This window comes from Streptopelia decaocto (genome assembly GCF_964273445.1).
Source record: "Streptopelia decaocto genome assembly, chromosome: 9".
NCBI classification, from domain to species: Eukaryota; Metazoa; Chordata; class Aves; order Columbiformes; family Columbidae; genus Streptopelia; species Streptopelia decaocto.
The window spans coordinates 10,316,168-10,335,565 of NC_138664.1; the positions used below are offsets into that span (position 1 = coordinate 10,316,168).

General features: G+C 51.4%; 1 protein-coding gene across 1 annotated transcript in view; it reads right to left on the reverse strand.

Moving 5' to 3' along the window:
- Nucleotides 1-430: 430 nt before the first annotated feature.
- Nucleotides 431-19,398, reverse strand: part of PCSK6 (proprotein convertase subtilisin/kexin type 6) — a 36,177-nt gene continuing 17,209 nt past the window's right edge. The window contains exons 8-21 of the mRNA XM_082061431.1: nt 16,094-16,306; nt 14,774-14,874; nt 13,457-13,560; nt 12,839-12,956; nt 11,635-11,823; nt 10,831-10,967; nt 8,761-8,940; nt 8,094-8,196; nt 7,114-7,310; nt 6,588-6,675; nt 5,487-5,578; nt 3,855-3,984; nt 2,658-2,770; nt 431-2,236 (exon numbers count right to left, since the gene is read on the reverse strand). Coding sequence (XP_081917557.1) covers nt 2,139-2,236; nt 2,658-2,770; nt 3,855-3,984; nt 5,487-5,578; nt 6,588-6,675; nt 7,114-7,310; nt 8,094-8,196; nt 8,761-8,940; nt 10,831-10,967; nt 11,635-11,823; nt 12,839-12,956; nt 13,457-13,560; nt 14,774-14,874; nt 16,094-16,306 — 1,863 coding nt within the window. The 3' untranslated portion in view covers nt 431-2,138. The remainder of the gene's footprint in view (nt 2,237-2,657; nt 2,771-3,854; nt 3,985-5,486; nt 5,579-6,587; nt 6,676-7,113; nt 7,311-8,093; nt 8,197-8,760; nt 8,941-10,830; nt 10,968-11,634; nt 11,824-12,838; nt 12,957-13,456; nt 13,561-14,773; nt 14,875-16,093; nt 16,307-19,398) is intronic.

Below are 19,398 nucleotides of genomic sequence, written 5' to 3' on the forward strand. Positions count from 1 at the left end.
TTTTTAACACTTAAAAAGCTCAGTTCCAGATATCCAGGCACTACCCTGGGCACCTGGCCCATGGTTAAACATTGCAAAACCAACAAACAAAAGGCTCCACAGCTCCCTCTGCTCCCCAACACATCAGCAGCTCCTCTTCTTCCCCTGCCGTTCCCAGTGCCTCTGAACTGCGGAGGGGCGCTGGGGGCTGCAGGGTGCTCTGAATGCGGGTGGGAAAGGGGTACAAGCCCCCCTGCCAGCTCATCTGGCTGCAAATTCATTGCCACATCCTGCACTACCCCCACAACCGGGGAATACACCCAGCCATGCCCAAATGCAGCCCCAAGCCCTGGCCAGACAGCCCTGGGTGCACCAGAGACACCAGTGCAGCCTGGCATGGGGTGGGTATTGAAAATACAAGTTTATGAGAATAAAAGTGAGATTTTTGCAGATGAAGCTCGTCTGTTTCTCCTGCAGGTGTTCTGGGCTAATCAGGAGCTCCAGCCAGGACAGATGCTTTGCCCAGCAAAATAAAGATGTGTGGTGCATCACTGACCTGCCTCTGGTTGGGATTTGGAAAAAGGAATAGATTCGTTTGTCAGAGGAGATCAATAGTTTATTAACTTAAAGGTCAGTTCACCAAAGCTTCATCTTTTCTTGGGTTTGGACCAGGCAGGTGAGGACGGGTAATGATGTGGCTCTGCGGGCAAGCCCAGGCATGGCGCATGTCGTCGCAACCGAAACCAAGCAGGGATTATCACAGCTCCAAAAGGAACTGGTGACAATTTGTATTGTGAATTTCATTGGTAAAAAAGGTTTAACTCGTTAAAACTACTAAAAATGAAAATCAGAACATGCAGCGTAGGAAAGAGTGTTCACATATGTCTGATGCAAAGAGTGCCTCTGCAGGGTCAGAGAGGAGAACAGGAGGACATAAGACACAAAAAGATTCCCCACTTCCATATAAAAAATAGTCCACAGAGAAAAAAACAAGGATTGTATAAGTTATTTTTTAAAAATCTGTAAAACAACATAACCAAGGATATTTTAAACACAATTATATAAACACCACATGACTTACTATTAAGAAAGAGCATGAAAAGGTTTGTTTTAAGGAAGAGTTTTGTAGAATTAAGAGTTTCCTGGCCAGATCCTGGGAATGTCTCTTTTGGAAACAGATGCCCAAGAAAAATCACTGCCATGAACAGGAGGATTTTGTGAGAGAGAGAGGGGGGTATTTGTGGGGAGGGGGGGATATCCACAGCAAAACAGGGGATAACACAAAATACCAGAAGTAGTTAAGGGGGACACCATCTCATTTCGAGGAAGGATCTGACTCGTTCCAGAACTGAATCCATCAACTTACTAGCAGTTCCAGGAGGGAAATACATTTCATGGTAAGGCTGTGACCTCCAGGCTGCTCCGTGCAGATGAACCCCACCAAATCCAGACTCCCTGCAGGCACAGGGGGTTTTGCAAAGCCCTGCCAGACCTGCAGGGCTGATGCCCGCAGAGCCACATGGATCTGCTCTCGCTTTGGTCCTCAAAAATCTCCAGTTATTGCCACGGCCAGAGAGAAACAGCTACCGAGCGAATCTGAACAGGAGTGCCAGAGCGGCCTTGAGGGCACCGCTCCAGGAACCACCTAATTCGTCGTTTTACGTATGTACAGAGCACGGCGCCGGCTGTTTGCAATGCAGGTTTATATCAGCCATCACCTAGCAGAAAAGGGTACCAAAAATTTGAGCCAGAAACAGCCGTTTCTTCGCAGATGCGTAAAGTCCTGCATCCTTCGCAGCCAGGGCTCTCGCCAGCCGCTGGGAGTGGGCAGATCAGTAGGATTTCTGCGAAGAACCAAGCGTGTCTACATGGATCATGCATCGGTCCCTGCTCATGAGGAGTGTTTGAGAGTATTAATATCACTGTTTGTCTGCTGCCTATCAGGACTCGATCATTCAGGGTACGATCCAATCTCTGTTTAACATATTGCTATAGAAACGCGCTGACAGTGATATTAAAGCTATCAAACTTCCAAGCGAATGCTTGACAGCACCTTGTAAACTCTCCCAAAGCTGAAAAAATAAACTTTTGTCCTAAACATTTGGCAAAAACTGGGCTGGCAGTTGGTGGAAGTCCTGGATGGATGCAGCCGTTGAACTTTACCCGGCCATAAGACACGTCTGACAGCAGAACTGCACAAACAGCTTCTTTTCACAGAGCTTGTTTGATTTCACCATCTCACAGAAAGTCTTGTCAGCTGGGAGAGGCAAGGAACAAGAGAAAATGAGAGCAGATTAACATTTAAAATAAACAAACATTGCACGTAACAGGCGGTGCAATTCGTTCCAGTGTTGGAGGAGAGAATTGAAAACGAGTTGCTTTTTAAGGGCATCTTTCACATGGTTTTAATGAAGGAATAAAGCAGCTTTGCAGCAAGTGGGAGAACTAGCCCCAAGACTAAAACTAAAATGAAATACAAACACTTGGATGTGTTTGAGCAACAGGCAGATATCCAGCAGCTCTGCCAGGTAACCTGCCTGCCCACCGCAGCCATGCCCCAGCAAGCCCAGGAGCTCCAGTGCTTTCAGCTTTAAATTGTGAAGGGAATATCTCAAACGCCCTAATTTTCACTACCGGGGAAGCACTACAGTGCCAGCTGTTCTGTCACAGCTACTTACCATTGGTGCAGGTTTCATTTGTCACACAGGAGCCGCCGAGGAGGCTGAAACCTTCTTTACACTTGAGGCAGTTTCCACCGGAGCCCTCGCAGGCTGAGCAGTGGTCATCGCACCTGGGGACAGAGACCCTGCCGTGGTCTGAACCGCCACTGCCAAACCGACCCCGGCCATCCAAATGGGCTGTCAGCCAGAAAAACATGTCTGCCAGCACCGTGACATCCAGACTGAATCGGAGGATGTGGAAAACAGCGAGTCTGAAGCTTCAAAAGTTACCAAAACATTAGGAAAAATGGGCTTGGTGGTGCCAGCACAATGCCCAGTGACAGTGACATCCCAAAAATGTTTGCCTGCTGGGAAGGCTCAGTGGGACATGCACCTCTCTTCCAAGGAATCCCAGTTAGAAAAAGTGCTGCATGGGGAATCTGTGCTGCTCCCACATGTTTGCTTAGGGAAAAGAGCCCAGCGGCTGTGCCTCCTGCCTGGAGACAGCACCTGGCAGAAAACAGACCCCAAATCTTCGGGTAGGGAAGCTGGTACGCAGATCCTCCCTGCTGGAGAGCCAGCAGCACTGGTGAGTGAAACCCCAGGCAGGCAGGGCCTGTGTTGTGTGTTCCCAAGTCAACTTTAATCCTTCCCTTTCATGTTTTGCTTTAATGAGGCTGAATCCACTCCCACTCCCCACTTAAAGTGCAGAGTGGGAGCAAATTGCTGCCTCCCAGCATCTCCCAGCAGCCCCTGTGCTGGGCCAAGGAGCAGGCGAAGGCTCTTCCAACATGGCCATGGGGCAAACAGAGCAGGTTTGATTGAAAGCTGGAATATTTGCCTAAACATTACCGTTCCTCCCACACCTCCTCCGAAGAGCCTGGGGCTGGGGCTGAGCCCTTTCCACCGTAGCCCTAAGACATCTTGGCTGGCTCTGGCTGGGGAGCGTGCAGCTCTTAAATCTCTTGAGGCAGGGGCATGTGGGGTCCAGCCTCACCGCTGCCCTGGCTCCCTCATTTCCCCAGTAAACAGCTCCAGCTGCGAGCTGCTTTCAGCATTATTATTTTTCTTTTTATCATCGCTGCCAGCACTCCCTGTCGGTCCCAGCTTTGCTCAGGTTCCGACGGGGATGGTACCGTCCCAGCTTTGCTTGGCTCACCATGGAGGTGGTACCACACCAGCTTTGCTCAGGTTGCAGTGAGGATGGTACCATACCTCTTGCAGACTTTGTTGGGGAGCCCGTGGCTGTTGGCAGGGTAGAAGCCCTCGCGGCAGGCGGGGACGCAGCGCCAGTGGGGTGCAGGGGTCTCGGGGGTACAGGGTGCACAGTGCTCCTCTCCCGGACCTGTGGGGACACAGGGGAGGACAGATGGTAGACATGAGGAAGAAATGTTTTATACTGAGGGTGGTGAGAGCCTGGCCAAGGTCACCCAGAGAGGTGGTGGATGCCCCATCCCTGGAGACATCCCAGGCCAGGCTGGACGGGGCTCTGAGCAACCTGAGCTGGTGAAGATGTGGGGTTGGACAAGATGAGCTTTGAAGGTCCTTTCCAAGCTGAATTATTCTGTGATTATATGATGTGGGCAATTTCAGAAACAGGAGCCACGTTGCACCAGTATGACCACAGCCACACGTGAGATGAGGGCACCAGCTCGGCTCTGTCCCACTTGTGCCCAGGAGTGAACAAGTTGCTTGTTATCCCACCAGAGTTCTGTGCAGCTGCTTGGCTCCCCATCCCCAAAAAACTAGCTCCCATCCCAAAAAACTCAACCCCCATCCCAAAACACCCAGCCAGGACTCAACACCCTGCCCCTTTGCAGAGCTAAGAGCCGGTGACAGGGGCTCATCAGGGGACAGCACATCAAAATCCCCTCCTGGGCATCAGCCACCGCTCCTAAGCATGCACTCATTTGGCTTTCCTGTGCAGAGTAGTGCATGGAAAAATAAATGCTAAATTGGGTTGTGGAGGAGCTGGAGGAGGGAAGGGCTCAGGAGAGGAACTGGGAAAGCAGAGAGTCCTGCTCTGACACCAGCACGATGCTGCTGGATGGCAAATCGTGGTGATGGAGGTGGTATTATTAGAGGCCTTCCACACGCTGGGCTTGAGAAATGGTTACATAGGAAAAGGAGACAAGAAAAGGCTTGAAAAATAATTGTGGTGAAGTACATTTACACTGACTGGAATAAGAATTAGAAGAGAAGTAATTTTCTTAAGGGATTAAGAGCCCGTTCTCTTCCACGCTTGCCAACGAGATCAATAAATATTTTGGATTTAGTCTTAGGAAATTGCCCATGTATGATAGATGAGATTCACGCCACTGAACATGAATTGTCTGGAGATCGTATTATCATCAGATCTATGATGATTTCGAGGGCAGACGCAAACATTAACCATGGAAAATAATTGGACTTTCAAGAAGCAAAAAAGGCAGCATTTAAAGGGACCGTCAAGTGATTCTGGGCAGCAGGGGGAAGCTGACAGTGGCCAGCCCAGTGCCACGGGGCAGCTGGGATAATGTTCCTCAGTTGCCTGACGTTTTTATATGCTGTAAAGCCATCTTCCATCACTCCGAGAGTCTTTTACAAGCCTCCCCCGCAACCTTATTAAACTAAAGCACCTGGCTTCGGAGGAATCAGGGAAATAAAGAATGGTTCTAATAAAAATGTAAAAACCTCCCCTAAAAAAAACCCAAACCTTTTCAAGATGAATATACTCCCAGCACCTCACGGGATGTGCTGGAGCGCTGGGATTGCATCCCCTCTGGCACTGTGGTACCGTGGGCATCGGCTCATGATGCAGGAAGGTTTTGGGGTTTTGCGTGGGGATTTGGGGGGTGAAGGACGTACCTGTGCTGGCGGGGCAGGTCTCGCACCGCCGCGGCTCCCGGCTGAGGAACATGCTGGGCTGGCACTCTGGGACGCAGCTCTCTCCTGCCAGGCTGCCGGGAAAGCAGAAAGGATGTTTGTACCCGAAGCTACAGGCTCTGGGGACTCGACAACCAAAATGATTCTATGATGACACAGCCCATCCCCATCTCCACATGCCCCAGTGCCCCACAGCAGCCTCAGCCCACAGCGCCTGAGCATCGGAAAGCCAGCCAGCGCTTCAGGAGAAATTAAAGTCCTGCCTGGACCAAAGAGACAGCTGCAGGTTACTTAATTAAGTATCCAGGAGGAAATTATTTTTTCCTGTGGGCAGCCAGCCTATCCCTCCCAAAGACCTTTTGCACCGTGAGGCTCCCCGGAATAAAAGGAAATTGGTTAAGAGCCGCAGCTGGGCCAGTGCTGCTTTGCCATGGCAGGGATGATTTGAAGTCCCAGCTTAAAAGGATATTGGACAATAAAAAGCAAGCGCCATGCGGATTATGTCTGACAAGCGCCTCCACTTTTGCTTTTCTGAGAGAGTAGATAATCTTTTTGGCAGTGGCAATTTCCTTGTCTGGGAGAGCCCCGCTGCTACACTGCGGGTTTGGCCCATTTACAGCCCCTGAGTGAAGTGCTCCAGGATCTTACTGCCATGGGAGCTTGGGGATGGAAAACAGCTCTGACAGAGCTGTCTGGGATATGGGAGGAAAGATGCACTTGCCAATGTGAGGCATAAACATTTTCATTGCTTTTTTCCCCCATCTGAGATGCTGTCATGCCAGGAGGTGCACTGGTCACAGGTCACCAAATTTGGACAGGCACTTCTGATCCTGCAGCACAGCACCTACCCACCACCCTGGCAAGCACTGGAGAAAAGGAAATTAAATTTAAATTGTGCTTTCCAGCTAAGAAAGGGACACGAAGGACCACCTTTCAATTCCCAGCTCCGCACCACAGCTGTAGTACCAGGGAAGCAGGATCTTGGGTCTTTAATTCACTCTCTTATTTCCCATCAGTTTTCCCAAATTTAAACCACAGGTACCCATGCTGTGGGTATAAGCCCCTCCCGTGCTGGGATTTTACCTGAATCCATCTTTGCATGCAGTACATTTGTCTGCTTCGCCGACACACTTTTTACAGCTTTGATGACATTTCAGACAGCGCTTCTGACCTTTCGAAAAAACAAAATGAGGCAGAGAGAATAAAATCTGGACAGTGATTTGCAAGCAGCAGTCGGAGCCTCAAAGCCCCGCTGCACCCCAGTGCCAGCTCCCTGAGGAGAGACACGTCCCCCCAGCAGGTCCCTGTTATTGCAGATGACCTTATCTGTCATTGCTTGCTAAGAAGAAATTAGCTTTGCAAGCGGTTAGGATCATTAATTACAGTCTTTTAATTAAGAGCTGAGTTGAACACCTCTGCTTTGCACCACCCTCTGCACACAAAAAGGTTTTTCTCTTGCCCTCGCTGTGCAAAGCGGGTCTGGGGCAGGGGGGTGGATTTTAAAGCCAGTATTCAAAAATCAAAGTGTTTTCTCCACCTCTAACACTTAAAATAGAAGCAACCCCTGCATATCCCCATGCCACAGCTTGCAAGTGATAAACATCCTTACGTTCCTCGGCGTAAAACCCGGGCGGACACAGCACCACACAGGTGCTCATCTCCTGGTGATGGTAGAGGCTCCTCTTGCACGCCGTGCACTGGGTTGGTCCCCTCCCCACACAGCGCTCACAGCCCTTGTAGCACCGGCGGCACCTCCGGGCACCTTTGTCACCAAAAAACCCCACAGGGCACGAGCTCACACACATCCTGAGAAAGGAACCGAGAGCCTTGATGATGATTTGGGCTCATTTGCTTCTTACTTGTAAGATTTCGGGTGTCTTGAATGTTGTGGCTCTGTAATAAAGAGCTGGGGACTCTCCTGGCCAGCGACCTTTCTATGGGTAACCTTTCCCTGTGCCAGCCCAAGAGATGGAGGAGTGGAAACCCCAATTCCAGAAGTGATTTGGGGCACCAAGCTGTCCCTTGGGCATGGGTGATCCCAGTGAAGCCAATGCTTCTTCCACCAGGACTGCATGGCACAGGTCCTCCAGGGTTCTCCAGCTCATTGTCACATGTTCCATCGTACCCTAGTCCATGGCAGGGATCATAGAATCACAGAACAGTTTGGGTTGAAGGGACCTTCCCAACTGACCCAGTGCCACCCCTGCCATGAGCAGGGACATCTTCACCAGCTCAGGTTGCTCAGAGCCCCGTCCAGCCTGGCCTGGGATGTCTCCAGGGATGGTTCATCCACCACCTCTCTGGGCACCCTGGGACAGGCTCTCACCACCTTCAGTGTAAAAAATTTCTTCCCCACATCCAGCCTGAGTCTCCCTTCCTTTAGTTTAAAACTTACCCCTTGTCCTATGGCAACAGGTCCTCCTAAAAATTGTCTCATCTTTTTTATATCCCCATGCCTTGTCCTCCCACCATTTTCTCATACTTTTCTTTCTCTGTGCAAACTTCCATAACCCACGCCATGGTGTGAGCCCTGGGGAAAGATGCTGCCACCACCCAGTGACCCCATGGGGACACCCCAGCACCCCTCACCTGCCAGTTTTCATGCTGCCCAGGCTGTAGTGGATGCAGTTCAAGCACTGGTCGGCATTGGGGCCATCACAGCCCTGGTCACCACACTCGGGATGACACGGACCTGGGGAGGAAGAGAGTGGCTCAGCATCCCTGAGCCCCCGCTGCCAGGACGTTCTGAGGACACTCGTCCTGGACAGACAGACATGGAGAAGGGACCCTCTGCCTATCTTATCCTATATCTACTACCTTATTGATCTTATATATCTTACCCTGTCTATGCTATGGTGCTGCATGGCTCTGGGTGCTCACCCATCCTCCCCAGCATGAATCTAACCCGGATGAACACCCTGGTGCAGAAGCAGCTTGGAAAGAGGGGCTGGACACTCCTCGGGGACCGGCAGGGACGCCCGCCTGTGCCCACGCCAGGGAGAAGGTGGGCAGAGGAGCTTTTTTTACTCCCCAGACGGCTGCACCACCAATTTGTGGTGGGAGCACTGGGACGGGGCATTTCGCTACCTTCTAATTTCACCATCCCGCTGCCCTGTGCAGGCCACAGGCACCGCTCCTCCCAGCCCGCCTTGGCCCCAGGCAGGATCTGGCCTCATGGCTCCCCCAGTTTATCCAGGTTTGCATTTTCCTGGGTATTTCTGGGGGTGGATGACACGGTAGCTTGGCCAGCACTTACCTGCATACTCCTCCTCCTCCTCTGCCACCTCCACCTGGCTCTGCAGGAAGGCGGCTCTCGAGGGCTCCATCTCTGATGCTGGCACCTCCAGCATCCTCCCACGGGTCTGGGGGCTGCCCAGGGCAGTGTAGGGGTGCTCAGCTGTCCCGTAGAAGAGGAGACTCCATTCCTTCAGCTTCCCTGGGGGGTAAGCACAACGTCACCATCCCGGTCCCCATCCTGCTCCTCCCCAGACAACCCCATAGCACTTTGGGGGAAGCAGGAAGGTGCATCGGACCATCAGGGCTTCTCCACATCACACAAGCAAACAACAAACACCCCAAAATCTTCACCAGCTCCTTTGAGCTCCCAGCCTGTGCGAATGCAGCTGTTTATGGCATCTACAAGGGATTTTTTTATATTATAACTCATCTAACGAACTGCAGCATCACCATACCCTTCGTGATCAACGTGCAGAGAGAACCAGCAACTTTAAAAGCTCCATAATGGAGGATTATTTCTGTCTGATAAAAGCCGTCTGGCACATGCTGGATTATTTCTTGCTGCTGTTGCTCCAGCTGCCCCTGTACCCGACACATCAGAGGCCTGAGCTCAGCGTCCCCCAAAACTCCGCAGGGCCACTGCAGCCTGTGTGGCACCTGGTCCCGAGGTTGGGGACCCCCCCACAGCCTTACACCCACACCAGGGTCCTCCCCTACCCATGCTTTGGGGAAGGGATCCAAAATACCCTGTTGTTTCTTTTCAGCGCTGTTTTTTCTTTCAGTTCCCCATCAAGGCGCATCACTTCTTGCCCACGGCACGCTTGGCTCTGAACACTAATCCCTGTGTTTCCAGGTAGGGCTTAAAATTTCCAACACTGATCAGGTGGCATCAGGTGGGCAAGAGCTCCACCAAAATAACAAAATATACTTTAAATCTAAAATGTCCTGCATCAGGAAAACCCGGTCTGCATGGGGCTGATGCTGAGGATGCAGCGCTACCAGTGACAGAACACCCACAGTATTTAATTGGCATTAAATTAACCAATTTAATTGGTTTAATTTAATGGTCTTAATTTAACATTTAAGACCTGTTTCTGCCGCGGGCTGGAAGCGTCGTCCCTCTTTTTCCTTCTGCTTTGCCCTCTCTGCTTCCAACCCGGTGCAGACCCTTTGAGGGGGGTGAATTAATGCGCTCATTTTCATTTTGTTTTGCAAAGCCGGGTAAAGCTGAGTCCTGACACCCGCAAGGGGCTCAGAAACACCCACCGCAAACTGTAAATACCAGGGGAAAAGCAGCTCCGTGGGCGCTTTGCAGCCGCTCGCCGAGTTCAAAAAGATTTCAGGTGAAGGCAACAAACAGAAACGCTTTCTGCACAACGAACCCCCGCCAGAAAGTCGCGTGGGGGGAGGTTTTTAATATACTCCTGGCTTCCTATCAATGAGCGTGTGGATTTTAACACCCCCGCAACGCTCGCCAGCCCCAGGCACAGTGATGCTTCATGTCCCGCTGCCACCAGCCAGCGAGGCGGCTGCTCCATCCCAACGGAGCCAGATCCCGACAGCTTTGCCGGGAAAGGGTCAGGGACAAGGCGGCCAAGCCAGGGAGGGGGGGACATGGCAGGGCTGGGGACATGCAGGGGGCCAGGCTGAGCCCAGCCACCCCCTGCCAGCACAGTGGCAGCCCGGAGAGGATGTCTGTCCGTCTGTCTGTCTGCAGCCCGAGGGCCATCGTCCCATCCCCTTGCACCATTGCACAACCAGCCCACACGCCAGATGTCCCAGCAGTGAAGCAAAACAAACAAACAACAATTACAGCTCTTGGGTTTCCTCGTTTCGACTCATTACGGTTTAATTTTGGAAACCTGGCCCTCAGTTGCAATGGGTTTGCTGGTGGGACAAAACCTGCTCCTGGCTCAGCCAGACCCGCAGCCTCTTGCACTCGGGGCTTGGGTTTTATTCCCATTTTTGAAAAATCTGGACTGAATTTTTGCTGAAGACCATAAAACTTGCAGCAAAAGTTATGGCCAGGTGAAATATCCTGCAAAGAGTTTTGGGGGTAAGGGGAACGTGGGTGCTGGGGGACCCTTACCTTGCACGGTGGGGTTGCGCACTTGGGATGGTGTGTCGTGGATCTCCAGGGTCCACTCCCCTGCCGCCCGCTCCCCCCAGCAGTGGACGGTCATGAACTCCCAGCCCTTGAACCCCTCATTGGAGTGGTCGAACACCCTGCAATGGCAATGCCATGCATTGAGAAGTGTGACTTCGAATGTCTTATTTAATCGGAAAAAATAGATAGGTAATTAAGGATTTTAGGGATCATAGAATCACAGAACAGTTTGGGTTGGAGGGACCTTCCCAGCTCCCCCAGTGCCACCCCCGCCATGAGCAGGGACATCTTCACCAGCTCAGGTTGCTCAGAGCCCCATCCAGCCTGGCCTGAGATGTTTCCAGGGATGGTTCATCCACCACCTCTCTGGGCACCCTGGGACAGGGTCTCACCACCCTCAGGGGCAACAATTTCTTCCTCATGTCTGGTCCAAATCTCCTCTCCTTTAGTTTAAAACCATCACCCCCTGTCCTATTGCAACAGGCCCTGCTAAAAGTCTGTCCCCATCTTTCATATCAGCCCCTTTCAGGTACTGAAAGGACACAATAAGGTCTCCCCAGAGCTTCTCTTCTCCAGGCTGAACACCCCAACTCTCTCAGCCTGTCCTCCCAGCAGAGCTGTTCCAGTTCTCAGATCCTTGCATGCAACTGGCTTGCACAGACCCCTCCTGCAGCTGACACAAGAGCATGTCCCCCGCCTTCCCAAAAAATCCAAGCAAACCTGCAGCAACCCCCTGAACAAGGATGCTGCCCAGCCCAGACACATGCTGGCTCTGGCTGCTCTTACCTCCTGGCAAGGAGCTGTGACCTGGTCCCCGCTGGAGAGATGAGGCTGATCTGGAGGTCGCCCCGGCGTGGGTGTGAGATGCTGAGCCGCACCACAACGTGCTCCAGGTACAGGACGTGCTGGTCACGGTGCTCAGAGCAGGCGCTGCTGAGGGTACTGGCACGGAGGACGTGGTCTGCACGGATGTACCTGCCGGGGACGGGCAGAGCATCAGTTGTGGTGGGGACAGGCAGAGCATCACATTAGGGATGGCAGCGTTACCCAGTTGCCAGCATCATGGACACCCGGCTATACTTGAACCCAGTCTCCTGCTGCTTCATGGCAAAAATTATCTCATCTTCCATTGCAACATGGTGTCCCAGTGCAGGAATTTGCTGAATTGCTCGATGGTAACGAGATGGGTTTGAGCTGCCTCTAAGATCTGTGCCTTATGGGCTGCAAGGGCGCTGCTTTATTACAATTATCGGGGCAGTGCTCCTCTTGGGGTTGTAATTAGTGTCTATATCAGATAAATAGTTTTGTGAACACACTTGGCTCCAAATTCATTCCTGATTTGCATATACAAGTCGCTCCAAAGGAACAGTTTTTCTGATGAACAGCTCAACTTGCTGTGCGGCCAGGCAGTAGTGAACCCAGAGAGTCCATTTGGTCAGGTCCCAGCAGGGGCAGACCTACCAAGGATGAGATCTGAACCTAAGCTGGTTTGAACCCGAAGTCAAATTCAAAGAGACCTCAGGCACTGGAAATTTGGGAATCCTTTCAACAAAGCACCGAATTTTGGTGTCTTTCATCACGATGAGGTATTTGGTGGAAGAGGGAGGAGAGCCAAACACTTCACCAGTCATGTAGGACCCAGCGGATGAGTTGGTTTTGGCCTTCTTAAGCCATTTCTGAAATGGCAAATAGCATTATCAGCCCTTAAAACTTCCTTGCTGATCATCTACCTGGGAAGTGCAAAAATAAATCACTTGCCATCAAAGCTGGTCCCAGAGAGCCCCATGGGACCTGCTCCTCACCGAGCTGTAGGCACGGACCCTGGGTGGCCACTTCTCGGTCAATAAAGAGACCTTGGATGGACAGTGCAAGTCACTGTGACCGTAAAATCCGTGAGGATGAAGGTGAACCTTCACAAGAGCCAGCTCCCCAAAAGCTCCTTCCAAGTGGCCATGTGCTCCGAGAGAGACCCCCACCCCATGACACTCACTTGGGCACCCTGTCCAGGCTTCCCACGCAGACGTGCTGGGGAGGAACCGTCTTCCACTTCTTGGCTTCCACCACAATAGCATCTGCATCCACCAGACCAAAGCCATATAGATGGCTAACTGGAAAGAGAGAAGACTCAGAAACCCACTGCCTTCCAAACAGGGATCAGCAGCTCCTCCTCAGCTATTGGTGGAACATTCTCCAACCATCAGAGAAGGTGTGAAGTTGACCCCATCGGGATACAAAGTGTTCCAACATGTGGAGCTCATCAGCCTGTGAGCTACACCCCAAATCCATGTTGGCACCAGAGAAAACCCATTGCTGGGAGCAGCCTGCTAAAGGGAGCAGTCAACACTGCAGCTCAGGACAGGCTCCACCAAGCAAGGCTTCCAAACCTCCAACAAGCAAGGCTTCCAAACCTTTACCAAGCAAGGTTTCCAAGCATCTCACCCCATGAATTATTGCCCTCTCCTCCTTCTGCTCAACAGCCTCATGGTAGGAGCCCCCGAGCCAGCTGATTGCTGCCATCCAGGGCAAATGCCCCCAAGAACAAAGCTCTGGAGTGCTTTATTTTCCCTTTTGTGGTCATTTTCATGACTCCACCCCCACAGCCCCTCACCTTTGTGCCCCGCGCCGTTGGTCTTCCAGTCAGCCGCTCGCAGGTGCACCGGCCGTGAGGTTTTGACCAGCAGATGCTGGACATCCCTCCAGGTGAGCAGGGGGCTGCAACGACACAAGGCTCATGGGATGGCTCTGCTGCCTCCAGTCTTCCCAGTAGCAGCAGGGACCCCCATTGGGTCAAAAAAACCCCCAAAAGCCTCTTTCCTGCTCCAAAAGAGCATGAATTGATTATTTAAATGCTAATGCCCTGCCTGGAGGTTGGACATCACTCGGGCTATGCTTTTGAGGCTCCCACAAGACCCCAGACCAAGGATATTGCCAGAGAATTTTCCATGTTTTTCTTACAGTGAGCTCTTAAGCATCCCAAGCTGGGATTTATATTGCTCTCAAGCAACACTGAAGAAATTAATTTTATTCCTTCTCATCATAATGGAGTGCCTGAGCACCAAGCTCCAGTACTTAATGTTGCGTTTTATGCCTCAGCTAAACAATTCAAAAAATTACATCTAACCCCCTTAATATATTTATAATGAAAACAGCATCTTTGAGAACGTGTTCCCTCAACCTGGGTGCTGGGATTAAACTGGAGGAAAGGGACTGGAGCCAACACACCACAATTACCAGTCCCAGAAGTGAGCACAAAGCTGCCACGCTGTTTATTTGCAACCTTATTTTAATTTCTACCCCATAAAAATAATAATAATAGCGAGAAACTGAGGAGAAGATGCTCCATGGAGCAACATGGAGATGCCCAAGGGGTGGGCCTGGTCCCCCATGGGGGCTGCTCCCTATGATGGACTAGGATGAGACTGGGATGGGGACAAGAGGCAAAGAGTAGCTCCTTGGAACCAGGGAGCATGTCATGGCTGGTCACGCCATGTGGGTTTTTGACATTATGCAAAATTTCCACCAGAAATGAAGCACTTGCTGAAAAACATCACTTCTACAGACATTTTCTAATTTTTTGATGTTTTCTGACTTCTTTTCCCCAGGACGCATTTCTAAAATTCCCAGTGGAGCTGGCTGTCAGCGGTTTCAATGCACCAAACGAAAAGCCCAACTTATCTCACCAACCCCAACGTTTCAGCAGATGGCAAAAAGTGAAGAAGTAGCTCAATAAAACACCTGCAGGAAGATTAGATGCAAAACATCAACACTGCATCAAACCCTGCCAAAAGGCAGAGATTTAGAATAACTTTGCTCCATTTTGAGTTGCTCCAGAGGAAAAAAAAGGCCTTTCTTCTCTCTGATTTTGCTTCCCAGCTACTAAATTTGGAAACATGCCCCTGCGAGCTGTTGGCAAGTTGACACTTACTTTGCCTCCAAAGCCAAAGCGATGATGCCCGCGACCATGGGGGCGGACACGGAGGTGCCGGTGTGGCCGTCGGTGCAGCGGTGCCGGAGATCCGTGGTGACCTGCACAGAGAGGAGCTGTTGGAGATGCTCCCAGAGCGGGTTGTACCCCATGGAACACCCCAAATTTCCTTGGGATGCTGCCAGTGGGGAGCTGAGCCTGTGGGTACCCAAACCTGCCACGGCTCCCACACCATTGGGATGCTCTGAGCCCCAAAAAAGGGGCTGCAGACACATTTGGTACATGAGAAAACATCCCTGCTTCTATTTTCCTTTGCTGAAAGGTGCAAAAAATGTTTGAAAAGGGGAAAAAAAGACAATTTTGCTGCAGATCAGCTGGAGAAAAAGGTGCGGACGGAGCAGGGCAGGAGGGGGTGCACACCCGTAGGTACACGTTGAACTGTGCTATATTAAATGTTTTCCTTAAAAGATCTATCTCTTGGCGTCAGGCAAAAATTACCATTTGCATGGGGAAAAAAAGGAAAAACAAAAAAAAAAAGAGGAAATAAAGCACCATTTACAGCTTTTTCAATTCAGGGCAGAGCATGATGCTTGGGTACCAAAAGCTTGGAAAGATGAAGTGGGCAAAGAGACACTCAGTCAGTTACATTTTTAAAAGGCCTCTGTGTCTGGAGTTAAACTGGTGATTTTTGGAGGGGGGAGATTGTGCCACCTGCTTTCTCCGGGGAGCTCCCCGGAAGCCACTTTTTTGCCCCGCCGGGCTGGTGTTGGCCTCAGCCACGCAAACACTCCTGAGCACCATGAAAATGGCACTTGGATTCTGTTTTCTGGCTGGAAACTAATATTTTAGAGGCCAAACAAACCACTCTTGAATAAAAAACAAACAAACAAACAAACAAAATCCACTTGTAAAAGCCCACATTTTTTGTCAAAAAATTAATTTGGGTGGAAAACTCCCTCCCAGGTCAGGTAAGGAAGGTGCTGCCAAATGCTTCCATCCTCCCTTTTTTAAATCTGTCTCAGGATAAAAACCCTCTTAAAGTAGGGCACAGCGAGCAGGCACTTTAAGGGACCAGTAAATATTTACATGGGTATTTTTTGCAAACCTCCAGCCCTTTCACCCATTTAGCAGGGAAAACGCCACATCCCTGAGCTCTTCCCAGTGCAATTTTAGCCTCACCATTAAAAAAAACCAAACAAGCAAAAAGCACCACAGAGCTAAAGGGGAAGCCTGGCTCTTATAACCGAGCCACCATCCAGCCCAACCATTCAGATAACATTCAGGGGATGCTGCCACACTCAAAATTGGGGTAAAACTCACTATTTTCCGCTCGTAAAAAGCCCCACTGCTGTAGGTGGTGGCGAGCGTGGAGGCACATTCCTCCAGGTACCAGGGCTTGTAGCCGTTCTCAGTGGTGCTGCTGATGGAGATGGTGTAGATGCTGTTGGTGTAGCCATCACAGGAGCAATAGTCGCCTTCTCTGCCGCCGTTCCCTGATGCCCAGACGAAAATGGAGCCCAAACCCCTGCGGCCCTGGGGGGAGAGAGGGGACGGGGCAGTGAGAGCAGGCAATTGATGGGGGTGAACAGCCGGCTCGGCACAGGGAGCAGTGGGGAGCCCTCCCCAGCACTGGGTTGTCATTGGTAAGCTGGATCTTTTGGGTTTGGCGAGGGTGGAAGGATGGGTCCCATTCTGCCCAGCACTCAGCTCCCTGGATCAGCCCCCGCAAATGGCTCAGACAGCTGCGTTTTTACCAGCAGCGACTCCCCATGAGGATGGGAGAGCCACTGGTGATGGGGAGTTTGGCACAGAATCGTGGAATCATTTTGGTCGGAAAAGACCTTTCAGATCAAGTTCAACCATTAACCCAACACTGCCAAGTCCACCACTAAACCATGTCTCTGAGAACCTCATCTACGCATCTCTTGAATATCTTCAGGGATCTTCCGCATGGGTGAAAACATCTCAGGTGCTCAGAGCCCCTGGACCAGGTGGTAACACTGCGGTGGCGTTTTCTGGGGGTGCAGGGATGGCCCCACAGGAGAAGCCCTCCCAAAACCCATGTGTCCCTCACCCCGAGCCTGCAAAGCCCCTTGTGAACCCACCCAAACCATCAGAAACCTTCCACCAGCCTCTCTTTTAGGTTCCTTTTTTATTATTATTTTTAAACCTGAGCTTTTCTCCTCCCCCACTACATCACTTGGCAAGAACATCTGATGGAGCCGTCCACACCGGGTACCAGCTGCAGGAGGCCCCCCAGGAACTGGGGGGGCAGAAGGGGTACACGAGCCACCCAGACCTCCCCGGAGCCAGGGGAAAATCCCGCCCGGTAGCAGCAGCTGCAATGCCAACGAGGGGCCCCTAATGAAGCCGACGGCGGCGACGGAGCAGAGCTCACCCCTCCATCCCAACCGCTGCCAGGAATAACCCAGGGGGGTTTGCAAACAGGGTGCTGCCATCCCAAAAGGAGGATTTTGGGGACCCAAGGGGGGTTCAGGGCAGGAAATTAAGTGGATTGTTTGTTTCCCTGCTCCGTAAAGCAGGATTCTCTGGGGAGGGCTTGGCAGGCGATGGAAGCAGACAGCAGCGGAGCAGCCCCCATCTTCCTCCCCCCATGGCTACTCCTGCCACCAAGAGGTTTCGGCGCTCGTCCGGGCAGATCTGGTGTTTACCTCCCTCCCACTGCTCTGCGGCGGCTTCCTCCACAAAGAATAACCATAATAATAATAATAATAATAATAATAATAATAATAATAATACTAAAAATCAGCTTTGCTCCAGAGGAATTCACTGGGATTTATTGTGGGTTTTAAGCGCTGGGGGGTTGGAGAGGGATGGTTTATTACCTGTCTCACCCTCCTCCTGGGGCAGAGGCTCTCGGAGCTGACCCTGCCTCTGGATACACAGGATAAGTCAGGCTTTTTCCTTACTTTATGAAAGTTTTCATTATCTGGGCTGCCTCCCAGCCAAACTGGGTGGATATTTTCCCTAGCAAAGATTAATAGAGCTGTGTGGAGCTCTGCAAAGGAAAAGTGCAACTGCAAAAGGGAATTATTGCCCTGCCCCATGCCACGGAGAGCTCACCCCGAGCCTGCTGCTGGCATCTCCAGTCCCGCTTCCCAGGGTTTTCCTGGATCTGCTTGGCACAGGCAGCAACAATCCAGCTCTTCAACACTAAAGTCCACCCATTTCCAAGGACCAGCCCTGCTGCACGCAACCCAGGCTTTCCTAAATCATTAGTTGGGGAATAAAACCAGGAACTGATTGCTGAAGGTGTGTGAAGATGTGATGATGGTTTCGACTGGGATAAATAGACAAGGAGCCCAGACCTCCCCTGTGTCCTGCACCTCGCCGGGTGGAAACAGGTTTAGATCCAGCACAGTTGCACGAAGACACGAACAGGCACATAAATGACACTACAGCAACGCACAGCTAACACGCAATGGCATTTCCCAGCAGAAAATCGCAACCACAAAAAAAAAAAAATCACACCACAAATCTCAACTCCCTCAGACTGGAAAAAAAAACCCACAATTTCCCTTTGCTCTCAAACAAGCAACCAGCAAGATTTCCACAAGCAGACCCCCCCTTCTTTATTTGCCATCCTAAGCCAGCACCAAGGGGCTCCTGGCTGCTATAAAACCCGGATCCAGGCATTATTTAACCCAGGGAATCCTGTCCTGGCCAAGGCTGGGGATGATCCGTCACCCCAGCAGCGCATCGGTCAGATGCAGGAAGAACAGCATCTCCCTGCTCCCCCAGCACCACCGGGGCTCGGGTGTTTGCTCCGTGAGAGCCCAGGATAAATATCCCCTCGTTAGCTTGGGAACTAATAATGTGTGGCTGAAGGAGCGAGAAACAAGATGATAAATCACCCTGGCGCAGTCCTATCGCTAATAGATAAAGGTTGCTTTAATGTTTCCATTAAGAACTCAATTTTCAGGATTTATAACTCAGTTACAGATGTTTGCTCGGGCTAAAGGTGGCAGCTAACTATCTGCTTGTGGCTTTCCTTGTTATTTAAGGAGAAGCTGGCAATTAAGAGCTGTGCATGGGGGACAGTGGTGCCACAAACATGGTTGGCAGTGGGGGGGTTGATGTCCCCTGGGAGACAGAAGCGAGGATCCCGAAACAGCAGGAACCTGCTGCCGCCCATTTGCTCCCGCATGGAAAAATAAGGTCTAAAAAGCAGCTTGTTCCCCCGTATTTACACGGCGTGAACTCCCCAGCACTTCAATGGATTCCTCGGCAGGCTCACCGCCCCGGCAGGAAATCGAGTAAATAGTGGGAAAAACACTCCACCCTATTTTTAGATAACAGGGAGGCTGCGCCGCCCCGAGTCCTGGCACGTTGTGAGAAAAGGCAGGAGTTGAGGTGGAGAGAGAAACTGGGGGGGGTTCAAAGCCTCTGGGAGGGTTTCAAAACCCCAAGCCCAAAGTGACGGAAGTGCCCAGGAGGAGAACACCCCCCGCAGAGCCCTGAGCCGCTATGACACTTACCCACGAGCTGCCAAGAAAGGTCTTTTTCCCTGGTGCTTTTAGCCAATATTGGGCATTTTTAAAAAACACTCCATAAAGGAAGGGTTGTGAGAAAGCCAGGGCATGCCCCGCTTGGATTGACAGCTG